The sequence below is a fragment of the Notamacropus eugenii genome, chromosome 2, assembly GCF_028372415.1.
Source record: "Notamacropus eugenii isolate mMacEug1 chromosome 2, mMacEug1.pri_v2, whole genome shotgun sequence".
Classification (NCBI taxonomy): Eukaryota; Metazoa; Chordata; class Mammalia; order Diprotodontia; family Macropodidae; genus Notamacropus; species Notamacropus eugenii.
This window is the reverse complement of record NC_092873.1, coordinates 411,145,343-411,157,880: the sequence shown is the minus strand read 5'-3', so window position 1 is coordinate 411,157,880 and position 12,538 is coordinate 411,145,343. Positions and strand designations below refer to the sequence as shown.

Here is a 12,538-nt window from a genome sequence, read left to right as displayed (position 1 = left end):
TGTAGAGAGAGAGCCAGCCTAGAAGCCAGGAAGACCGGGTTCAAATGTTGCCTTAACACACACTGGCTGTATGATTCTGGACAAATAACTTAACCTCTCAGACTTAACACTAAGACTATAAATAACAGGAAAAGTACTGACCTGTATCAGTTGAGAGAGCATCCTCATGTGGAAGTTCCCCATAACAGTGAAATCACAGAGCTAATCCCTGTCCCTGTCTAATCAATGACCTAAATAAAAGCATGACAAGTTCATCATATTTGCAGATGGCACAATTCTGAAAGAGATGGGGAGTCCACTAGACAGTAGGACTCAGGGTTCAAAAAGATCTCAACAGATACAAGCTGCACACTGCATCTAGTCTGCTACCTATTTCTGTATGACTAATAATGGTTTTGTTGTTGTTCAGTCATTTTCAGCCATATCCTACTCTTCACGACCCCATTTGGGGTTTTCTTGGTGAAGATACTGGAGTGGTTTGCCATTTCCTTCTCCAACGCATTTTATATATATTTTATGTATTTTCTATATATTTTATAAAATTTATATATTTTTATATTTTCTTATTTTTTATTTTATATATTTTTGTATATATTATATATATACATATATATATATTTTTAATTTATGACATGGAGCAGCTAGGTGTCTCAATGGATAGAGCACAACCCTGGAGTTAAGAGGACCTCAGTTCAAATCCAGTCTCAGACACTTGGCACATACTAGCTATGTGACCCTGGGCAAGTCACTTAATCCCAATTGCCTCACCAACTATATATATACATCTATGTGTATGTGTATACGTATGTATGTATGTGTATATATATCTATGTATATGTGTATAGATATAGATACAGACATGGCAGATGGATTTGGCCCTCTCATTCTTGTTTGCTGACCCCTGGGATATAGCAGTAGTTTGAATATAATAAATAAGATGAAATTCAGTTGGGATAAGTGTAAAATCTTGAATTTTGGTTCAAAACTATCAGCTTCATAAGCACAAGACAGAGGAAATATGGTGAAATAACGTCTTGTCAGAAAAGGATCGGAGAATTGTTAAGCTCATCATGTCAATAATAAATGTGATATAGCTGTAAAAAATTGTGAATGCCATCTTGGGTTGCATAAAGAGAGCAATTTGTGGCTTACAGTTTCCCCTAAAAAGGAGGAAGAGTCTATTATATTTTGCCCTCATCAGAGTTTTGTGTTCAGTTATGGGAGCCACGGCCTCAGAAAGACTTTGATAAACTGGAAATTCCAGTGCCCACAAAAAAACAAGCAGACCATAAAGGGCCTTAAGTCCATGTCACAAGAGGATTTGTTTAAAGAACTGAAAATGTTTAGCATGAAGAAGACCAGTAAGGAAGGGTGGATGCGACAGCTATCTTTGGCATTTAAAGAACTGATGTGTAGAAAAGGGATTAGATATCCATCAAACAACAAAGATTTATATCTACTTTGTGCCTGGTACTGTACTAGGCACTAGAGATAGAAATACAAACCTGTGAAACAGATTTTGCCCTTAAAAGAGCCCACATTTTATTGTTCTATTTGGGGTGGGGGGGAAGAAGAGGGAGGCATGGAGGGAGGGAGAGGATTCATTTCCAATCTTCCTAACTTCCCCCTTACTGCCCAGGGTTCCACCATCTTCATGGCCACCCAGGTTCAGAACCTAGGTGATATCCTTGACTCTGTACTCTCTTTCATTGCCCATATCAATCTGTTGCCCATATATGTTTCCATAGTGTCTCTCCTGTATACCCCTTTCTCTCCTCTGACTCTGCTATTGCCCTGATACAAGCCCTCATCACTTCACACATGGATTGTCATAATAGCCTTCTGGTTGGTCTCTCTGTTTCAAGCCCTCCCCTCCCAATCCATCCTTTACTCAGCTATCATAAAGCACAAATTTGACCTTGTCACTCCTTCAATAAACTCAAGTGGCTCCCCACTACCTCCAGAATCAAATACAAAATCCTTTGTCTGTATCCCCTTCATAATTTTGTCCCTTTCTACCTTTCCATCTTCTTACACCTTACTCCCCTCCACATACTCTGAGATCCAGTGACATTGGCTTCCTTGAGGATCCTTGCACAAGACACGACATCTCCTGCCTGTGACTTTTATTGGCTGCCTCCCATCCCTGAAATGCTCCCCCTCCTCATCTTTGACTCTTGGTTTCCCTGACTTCAAGTCCCAGATAAAATCTTACCATTTGCAACAGTCTTTCCCAATCCCCTTTAATGCTACGACCTGTTCTCTGAGATTTATACTGTACATACCTTCTTTGTACATAACTGCTAGTGTGTTGTCTCCCCCATTAGATTTTGAGCTCTTTGAGGGTAGGGATGTTTGCCTTTCATTGTATCCTCAGGTCTTTGCACAGGGCCTGGCACATAGCAGAAGCTTAATAAATGCTTCTTGACTTGACTTGATCCAACCACCCTCTTCCCTTCTTGAAATTGTCTTTCTACTTCACTTACAACTCTTCTGCCATCTTTTCTAGTTCCTTCTTCTGCCTTCTTCGTTTAAATATGAGTGTTCCCCAAGGATCAATCCTCAAGCCTCTGCTTTAAATATAGATATAGATGCAGAGATAGATAGATAGATAGGTAGACAGACAGACAGACATAGGATATATTTTGAGTCTCTAGAAGATTAGTTTAATTAGAATATTTTGTCCACCAACAATACTGGAAAAATGAGGCATTATTGTGACATAATTTTTTGAAGTTTATAAAATGAGAATCTACATCCAAATCATAGCAGATTTTATCTTGAGAAATCTTACTTGTTCAAGTGTTTCTCATGACTAAATGATAATAATGTCAAGATATGGCTATCATAAACCTAGATTCAGTTTCAGAATTTGTTCAGTCTCATCCACCACTCCAACTTACCTAACTATGTTGTAGGTAGCAAACACTCTAGATATACAACCCATAGCAGCTTCTAATTGGGAATTTTTCTTTACTTCCCACAAGTATAAGACAACATTGATAGATAATGAAAAAATATCATTTTACAAGATTTAATTTTACTTGAAAATTTGTAATCTGTATGGGAGAAAGCCAAATCCTAATCTTTGATTGCAGTGATTAATAAAAAAAAAATCCACCTACCATATTTCCCTACCCATCTTCTTTAATTTTTTAAAAGTTTTAATTATCTGTTGCTGAATTGATTCGTTTTATTAATGTTCTTTTTGTCTTAAAATCTGTTTCTAAGTATGTTCTCCTCTCCTACCCAGTGGGCTTTCTCTTGTGTCAAAGATTAAAAAAGCAAAAACAATTCACCAAAACCAGAATGTTGTTTGTTCTTGAAGAGGATCCATGATGTCACTAGGGTGATGTTTTGACTTGCAAATGAATTGGACCAACCAAAGCATTAAAACAAGTCACATTCTTTTGTGATCCCTTGCCTCTCCATTGACAGAAGGGAGAAACATTTTCTCAACTCTTCCCTGAAGCCAGCCTTGGTCATTCTAATTATACAGCATTCCATTTCCATTTATTAGTGTTAACATTTGCATTACTATAGTCACTGTATATGTCATTTTCTTACTTCTGCTTATTTCAATGAATTCTTCCCATGCTTCTCTGAATTCTGATGGCCATCATTTCTTACAGGTTAATAACATTCCATTACAGTCACATGCCAGAATTTGTCTAGACATCCTCCTAATAAACAATCAATTTTGCTATTTGAAGGTTTCTCCAGAATAGGCTTTTTTAGTGTCTCAGACTCCTTTGGCAGCAGTAAAGTCACTAGGCCCCTTCTCAAAATAATGTCTGTAAATGCATAAAGTAAAATACATCAGATGCAAAAAGAAGTCAGTTATATTGGAATATAGCCATGAAAGACAGTTATCAACTTTAAAAATAAATTCATGTATTCCAGGTTAAATACTCCAGCTCTCAAACATATACCCCATAATTGCGGAGATATCACTTCTGCATAACATTTTCAGGCAACATTTCAAGTAGTCATCTCTTCCTTTGCTAAAACATCCCTCTCATATGTGCTGAAAGTCTTTCTCTCTCTCATAGTAAGAAGGAAACTAAGAAATTCTTGTGAAATTCACAGATGTATCCAATGCTACCTGGCTCTGCGAACCTGACAGAATGTAGGGAGTATATAGAAACCCTCCCGGATATTGAGCTGCCTGAGGTCCTTGGAATGCACCAGCAGACGTCAAGGATTTATCAGGAATCTCAGGCCCAAGAGCTTGTTGACACTATCATCGCTATGCAACCAAGAATTGCTATTGCCAACATAATCACTGGGTAAGAGTTTCTGAGGAAAAAAAGCTTGTCTTTAGCTCAAAAATGTTGTATAAAACAATTTATGGTACTTGGCATTCTGGCCCTGATTTTAATGGTTTGGTTAGTTGAATCAGTAGCCATAACATTCTCCAAAGAGATATATGACTAGAAAAAAAAGATGGGCCAGTCATGCAGAGGGAGAGGGGACCCAGTGAACTCTGTGCTTCTTGAGAGCTCCTCTGATATTAAGTGGCCCCAAACACTTTAGACAGAACCTCTTCCCCATAGATGACTTCCAGGGAGATATGGCAAAGTGCCTCGTGTGTGTGTGTGTGTGTATATATATGTTATATATATGTACATATACATAAGTAGGCACTTTATAAATGCTTATTTGACTGGTTACATGAGTCACATAGGATTAAAGGCATGGAGAGGAGTCAGTTGACACGTTTGGGGGAAGGGCTGATATTTTTTCCAAGATGCAGATCCATTGGCGAATAAGCAGTGATTAAACAATAACTGGGGGGTCCAGGGTGGGGGAGGGAGCTAGGTGGTATAGTGGACAGAGTACCAGACGTGGAGTCAGGAAGACCTGAGTTGAGATGCTCTCTCAAATGCTTACTAACTGTGTGACTGGCCAAGCCAACCTCTCTAGGCTTCAGTTTCCTCATCTGTGAAGTGGAAATAAAAATATTGCCTATCTCACAGGGTTGTTGTGAGCCAGGTGAGATTACATATGAAAAGCATTATGCAAGCCTGTAGTCATGATAACAATACTAACATTTATGTAGTACTCACCACGTGTCAGGCAACTCTGCAAAGCCCTTTATAATTATCATCTCATGGATCTTCACAACTACTCTGGGAAGTTTGTTGTCATTTGGCTGATCAGTCACATCTGACCCTTTGTGACCCCATTATGGACTTTTCTTGGCCAAGGTACTCGAAGGGTGCGTCATTTCCTTCTCCAGCTCATTTTACAAATGAGGAAACTGAGGCAAACATGGTTAAGTGCCCAGGATCACACAGCTAGTAAGTGTCCGAGGCTAGATTTGAGCTCGGATTTTCCTGACTCCAGGACCATAACCCTATCCACTGCACCACTTAGCTGCCCCCGTGTAGGGAGTTTAAGTTCTATGCTGTCAAAGAACTTAAATCCTAAAATGATATACAAACATATCCTGCATAACATTGCCTTGGCCAATATTATAGCAAAGTGCCTGATATATTTTGACAAACATAAGCCACACTGTAATATTTTCAGCCAGTCAATTCAAATCAAATGGTTAGTGACAATCCAGGCTAATAGTACTTGAAGCTGAGCTGAATTAACTCTCCCAATTATCGGTTTACTTACCAACTTGTCCATAAGATTTTTCCTGTGAACTACCCTCATCAAAGTGTTTCACTCTCGAGCAAGAAGCATGTATTTTGGGGGAGAGGAAGAGGAGGTACAGCGCAGGCTGGGAAGAACATTACCATCTTCTGGGGAAGCATGAATGGTAATATTTAACGTCCACTGTGCTGCCTACACCCTATGCATATGTATGCCTATGGTTCTGTATGATGTGATTTTTGTGGAAGCAAGTATTAAATTTGATTCAAGTAAGCAAGCATTTATTATGTGCTTATTATGGGCCAGATACCCACTAAGTGCTGAGAACACAAAAACAAAATGAAATTGTCCCTGCCTTCAAGGAGCTTGTATTGTCTTGGGGAAGAACATGTTTATGCACAAGTAAATATAAAAAAATATACAAAGTAATTTCCTTATGGAAGGTGTGGGCTTTTATGAAAGGTAGTTTGTTAACAATAGAGCAGGAACTCCAGAGGGCACAATGGAAAGATGGAAAAGAATGTGATAGGGACATGGATGTATATGACAGAGCACTCTTACATAGTTACACTGGGGTAAAAAGTCTTTCATTGAAATCCTAATACAATCAGAAAGTACTATATCCTGCCAAATTTCTAATTCCCAGAACTTATTTTTCAGGAGTGGAAAGAGTCAAGATGAGCTGGTGCTAGAACTCTCATCTGAGATGCTCAAGCGATTGCCTCTGACTGTGGAGAAGGAACCATCGGTCACTGAAACCAAAGACATCTTTCCAACGACACTGTTAACCATCATCTCAAGTTCTGTTTGGGTTAGACTTAATAAAAATGCCAAAGGTGAGAAGTGTAGTTCATACTCTGAGCAAAATAATACTCACAAAAGGAAAAATACGCATGTCAAGCAGCATTTTTTTTTATCCTTAGGTTCTCTTTCCTTTTTTCTTTCTTCTTTTTCCTTTCTTCCTTTTTTCTTTCCTTTATTTCTTCCCTTTCCTTCCTCCCTCCCCTCTTCCCTCCTTTTCTTCTTTCTCTCCTTTCTTTCCTTCTCTCTTTTTTCCTTTTCCTCTCTTCCTTCCTCTCTTTTTTCTTCCTTTCTTCTTTTCTTTCCTTCCTTTACTTTCTTTCCTCCTTCCTTTCTCCTTCTTCCTCTCTTCCTTCTTCCCTCCTTTTCTTCTTTCTTTCCTTCTCTCTTTCTTTCTCCCCACCCTCCTTCCTGTTTTTCTTTTCCCTTCTTTCTTTCTTTCTTGGACCAGACCTGTAATTTCATGGTGAAGTATTTGCATACTAATACAAATCAGCACCTTCTCTCTAACTTATAATCTTAAAGATCCACCTGGAGCAATGGAGGTTAAATTACTTGCCCATTTTGCAGTCTGTTAAATCACCCAACTAGTGTATGTCAGAAAGAGAACTTGAACCCAGACCTTCCTGACTTGAAGGTCAGTTCTCGGAAGTTAGATTGCATATTGTAATAAGCATAACATTTGTAGGTGAATGGGAAAATGTTTCTAAAATCCAACTCTAAAAACAATGAGAGCTTTTACAGCTTTAAAGTACTGACTCATCAGGTTTTACAACTGTATGGGAGAATTAGAGAACAATTTCTTCATGCCCCTTATACTATGTGCAAGACTCTGACCATGAGCAGATCAAGAAACATTCAACAGAATTTTCCTCTACTATCTACTTTGTGACTTGTTTTTATCCACATTTTGCCATCCCTGGGTTCTTGTGTCATCTGAAAATCTGAAAAGCATGCCATCTATGTCTTCATCCAAAGCACTCAATCTCCTTTACATGGCATTCAAAGCCCTTCACAAACTAAAATCACCTAATTTTTCCAGCTTATCTCATATATATGTATCCCTTTCTTCCTCCCTCCTCCTCCACCATTGCCAAGCACACTGTGCTCCAGCCAAACAGGAATAATCTCTGTCCCCAAACATATACTGTACTTCCCCATCTCTATGTCCTGGTTTATTCTACTCTTGAGGATCCACCCCCCTTCACCTATTGAATTCCTATCAATATGCCAAAACCCAATTCAAACTCCATACAGCCTTTCCTGTTCTCCTCCAAGTTAATAGTGTGCTTCTCCCTCTGACTTTACATAGTACCCTGTTTTGTAACAATGATCTCTAAGTTACCTATGTGTACATCTTACACACTCCCAGAATGCAAAATGGTCATAGTATATACAGACAGGTTTAAGAAGAAGAAATGAAAATGATGAGCAATCACATGAAAAAAATGCTCCAAATCACTAATAATGAGAGAAAAGCAAAGTAAAACCTAATAGATTGGCAAAGATGATTAAAAAGAAAATAGGAACAGTCTCTGTTGTAGGGATTGTGGGAAGAGGGGCATACTATTGCGCATTTGTTCGAGCTGGAGACTGGTTCCCCTCTCCTGGGGAAAAAAACGTTTGGAATAAATCTGGAAAAGTCACTAAACTGTTCGTACCCTTTGGCCCAGAAATCCCGTTGCTAGTCATGTCTCAAGCAAGTCAAATACAGAAAAGGAACATCCTACAAGTAACAAAATATCCATAGGTATATTCTTTATGGTACCAAAAAAAGAATGAAAGCAAAATACATGGTCACCAAATTGTCATACATGACTAGAATGGAATATTATGGCGCCATAAAAAGATGAATATGAAAAATCCAGAGATACTAGGGATGATTTATATGAACTGATGCAGAGGGAAGGAAGAAAAACCAGGAGAAAAACTTACACATTCGCCATCAAATGTAGAGAAAACAATACTGAGAGACATATGAACTCTGAACAATGCAGTCACTGTTCTTGACTTTTGAGAACTGATCACAGTGTAGGTCTCCTTGCTCTCACCAGAGAGCTGTTAGGCACTGGGACCAGAATAGGTTTTGACACAGCTAAAGGAGTTTCTCTTACTTAACTATGTCTCTTTGTTAAAATGGAAGGTTTTTTGGCAGTGGGAAGAAGGGGTAGTCACAGGAAAGAGACTGAAATGTTTAAAAGAATCAATAAAATTGTCTTAAGACCCCTACAGGGAATTATTAAAATTGATGCTTCCCTTTTGCAGTCTACCAACCCATACCTCCATCCCCACCCAGACCTAAAACTTCCCTCAGGTTTTCCAGTTACCTGCAACCTTCAAAAGGAAGTAAAGTCACAAAACTCAATTAACTTAGAATGGAACAAACAATGAAGTCATAAGATTTGAATGCTTGCGTCATTTTCACAAGTTAGTGTGCCTTAAGGAGATAACTTAAAAATCTTTGCTTCAGTTTTCCAGTTTGTAAAGTGAGCAATCAGTCAATAAGGGGAAGAGAAAGGAATAAGCATTTATGTAGCACCTACTATGTGCCAGACACTGAGTCCTTTACAATTATTATCTCACTTGAGTCTCACAGCAACGCTACAAAGTAGGTGTTGTTATTATCCCCATTTTATAGTAGAGGAAACTGAGGCAAACAAAGGTTATGTGACTTGCCCAGGGTCATACAGCTAGTATCTGATGCTAGATTTGAATTCAAGTCATTCTGATTCCCAGGTTCAGTGTTCCAGGCCAACTGCACCCCCTAGCTGCATGTCAGGCACTGTGCTAAGCACTAGAGATTCCAAAAGAAGCAAATGACACCCCTTTACCCTCAAGGAGCTCACAATCTAACGGGGGAGACAACAAGCAAGCAAATATGTACAAACAAGCTATGAGTGTGTGTATGTGTGTGTGTGTGTGTTGCGTGTATGTGTGTGATGAATGGGAGATAAGTAAAAAGGGAAGGCACTAGAATTAAAATAGGCTGGGACAGGCTTCCTGTAGAAGATAGAATTTTAAGTGAGACTTAAAGGAACCAGGGAAGCCAATAGGTGGAGATGAAGAGGGAGAATATTCCTGGTTGGGGGAACAGTCAGAAAAAAATGTCCAGAGTGGAGGCGTAGAGGATCTTATTCATGGAACAGCCAGGCAGTCAGTGTCACTGGATTTAAGAGTACATGACAGGGCATAAGATGTGAAAAGACTGGAAAGGTCAGAGGGATATAAATTACAAAGAGCTTTGAACATCACCAAAAAAAAAAAAAAGGATTTGTGTATTTGATCCTGGAGGCAATAGGGAGCAACCGGAGTTAATTTAGTACAGGCAGTGACATGCTCTTCAAGAAAATTGCTTTGGCAGTTGAATGTACTGGAGTAGGGAGAGACTTAAGGAAGGCCAACCCTGCAAGCTATTACAGTAGTCCAAGGGTGAGAGGATAAGGGCTGTACCAGGGTGGTGGTCATGTCAGAAAAGAGAAGAAGGAATTTCAAGAGGTTTTGCAAAGTTGACATTGATAAGCCTTGGCAACAAATTGGATATGGGGGCTTAAGAGACAGCATTCAAGGGGAAACTTGGTTTTATGCCAGAAGGGCTAGGAGGATGATGGCATCCTTGAAAGTAATAGGAAAGTTTGGAGATAGAGATTTAGGAGGAAAGACACTTAGTTTAGTTTTGGATATGTTGGGTTTAAAATGTCTATTGAACAGTGATCTCAAGATGTCTGAAAAGCATTTGAAGATGTGAGATTGGAGGTCAGCAGAGCAGTTAGGATAGGATAGTAGATTTGAGAATCATCAGCATAGAAATTATAATTAATCCATAGGATCTGATGAGATTACAAGTAAAGATGTAGAGAGAAAGAAGAGAAGTGGGCTATTCTCAGAAATGCAATGATCCAAGACAACTCTGAAGGAATTATGATGAAAAATGCTATCCATCCACAGAGGAAAAACTGATGGTGTTTGAATACAGACTGAAGCATCAAAAAGTGTAGGATTTGGGGGAAGGCAAAGGGAGAGGTAGAAAGTCAACTTATTATGATCAGACAAAGAGATTTGGGAATCTTGGACACAGAGATGGAGCTTTTGTGGGTAATGGTATGATCAAGGTTTTGACTGTCTTTGTATATGGCGGAAGTGGGATGGAGGAGAAGGTCACAGGAAGTGAGTAGAATGCAAAAAAGAGAGGTCAGCTTACAGTACTGCCTCATTACAGCATAGCATGGTGCTTTAATTGTAGATGTGGACACAGCTTGGGCAAATTCAATCTCCTAAAGAACACAGTTATTTTATAACATAATTACATGTCCCATCCCTTGGGGCCACCCCAAACTTCAAACGTAAATGTAAGGAGAGCCCAAGTAGTGGAATGGAAATACAAGCCGATTATAGAATCCAAAAACCTAGCACCAGGTCCTCATGCTACTATTTTTATTAGTTGTATGCCTGTGGACAAATCATTATGCTTCTTAGAAACTCAGTATCCTCTTCTATAAAATGATACTAAGAATTCTTATGTACCTTATAGAACTATTCTTAGGAAATCATATCACAAACCATTATGTATCTATGAGCTACTATTTTTGCTGCTTTCCTATCTGTTGCATGAGTATTTTCAAAGTCACGTTCCTGTAACTGCTATCTTCAACAAATGTGAACGTAGAGTCAGGAGTCACATTATCTTGGCCAGCAGGCTATGATAAATTCTCCACTTAGATGTTCAAGAGCCCAGCTATTCAGTGACTTTTCACATTTAAATATTTTTTAAGATCCGTTAAAAACATTTACACTGATCAGCCTAAGCATTGTCAGATTGCATTAGCTTCAAACACCAACCACTCTTACTTTTTCTATGGGATATTATATCATTACCTCCCTTTTTTTAAAACCAGATTATGATCCCCTTCTGCATTCTGCCTTGTTGACATTCCTTTGTCAAGAAATTGGTCGATTTAATAAGTTACTGTCCATAATCCACCAGTCTCTGAAAGAACTCCAGGGTGCTGTCAGAGGTGAAACCACCATGAACCAAAAGCTAGAAGAGATCTATGAGTGTCTCATTAATAACAAAGTACCTGACTTGTGGCAGGTAAGTGGCACCTAATTTTGTACTTGGAACTTTGGATCAAAGATACACAAATGAAATCAATGCTCTTTTGCATGACAACACTCAATTTTTAATCAAGAAGTTGACCTTTCTGTGAAATCAATTTCTTACCAACTCAGGGAAGGTGCGTAATATGATTAGAATGGTCTTTATGTTGTGCAATAATATTTTTTTTAAGTAAATGTTTTATTAACAGTGAAATCAATAGAGTTAGGCTTGCTCAATAGCAATTTATTTTAAATTACTTAATAACCAATGGGTTAAAACACTTTTTCAGTCCTTCCCCTTAATCTTCACCAGTATGCTTTTGGACACATTATTATCCCAATCAATGACTTAGATCAAGCACTCCCTAGTGTACTCCAAACCAGATTAAAATGTAGTTTGAAAACATTTAACAAAATAAAAATGCAAGGGACCATAGATAATGTTAAGATGTGGTTTTCTAAGTCAATACATAGCCCACAGGGATCCTTACTCATGGTTTAGTGGCCCCCATTTCTATCTGAGTTTGCCACCACTGACTTAACTGTCCAGACAACCATTAAACACTCAGAACTCTTCAAAGTAGAGAATTCTCCTTCTTGTTTTAGAGTAATGGTTGGTGGGATGGGCTAATTATGACCAAAAAGAAACTAGGAAAACTGTAGTTGATATCCAGTCTCCTGAAGTGAAAAGTTATTTCTAATAAGGTAAAAAGAAGTTATAGCACCTTGTTGGTAGCAGCAAGGATGGGGCAATGGACATTCTCAGAAATAGTTTTGCAACTTTGGTCAAGTTCCTTCGCTTCCCCAGTTTCTTCATCTGTAAAATAAGGGTGTTGAACCTGGTGATTGCTAAGGTTTTCTTCCAGCTCTAACATTCTACAACTCTGTGAGTGTGATGAGTAACTACTAAGCCCAAACTGGACTCAGAGTCAGAGAACTTCTGACCCTGGGCATAGTTACTTCTCTAAACCTGTCCCACAGGTAGTAAGTGCCTGAAGATGGATTTGAACTCAGATCTTCCTGGATATTCATTTGG

General features: G+C 38.7%; 1 protein-coding gene across 1 annotated transcript in view; it reads left to right on the top strand.

Moving 5' to 3' along the window:
* DNAH14 (dynein axonemal heavy chain 14) overlaps positions 1-12,538 on the top strand; it is a 404,178-nt gene that overhangs the window by 371,351 nt on the left and 20,289 nt on the right. The window contains exons 80-82 of the mRNA XM_072647720.1: positions 4,090-4,289; positions 6,268-6,443; positions 11,301-11,497. Of these exons, the coding sequence (XP_072503821.1) occupies positions 4,090-4,289; positions 6,268-6,443; positions 11,301-11,497 (573 nt within the window). The remainder of the gene's footprint in view (positions 1-4,089; positions 4,290-6,267; positions 6,444-11,300; positions 11,498-12,538) is intronic.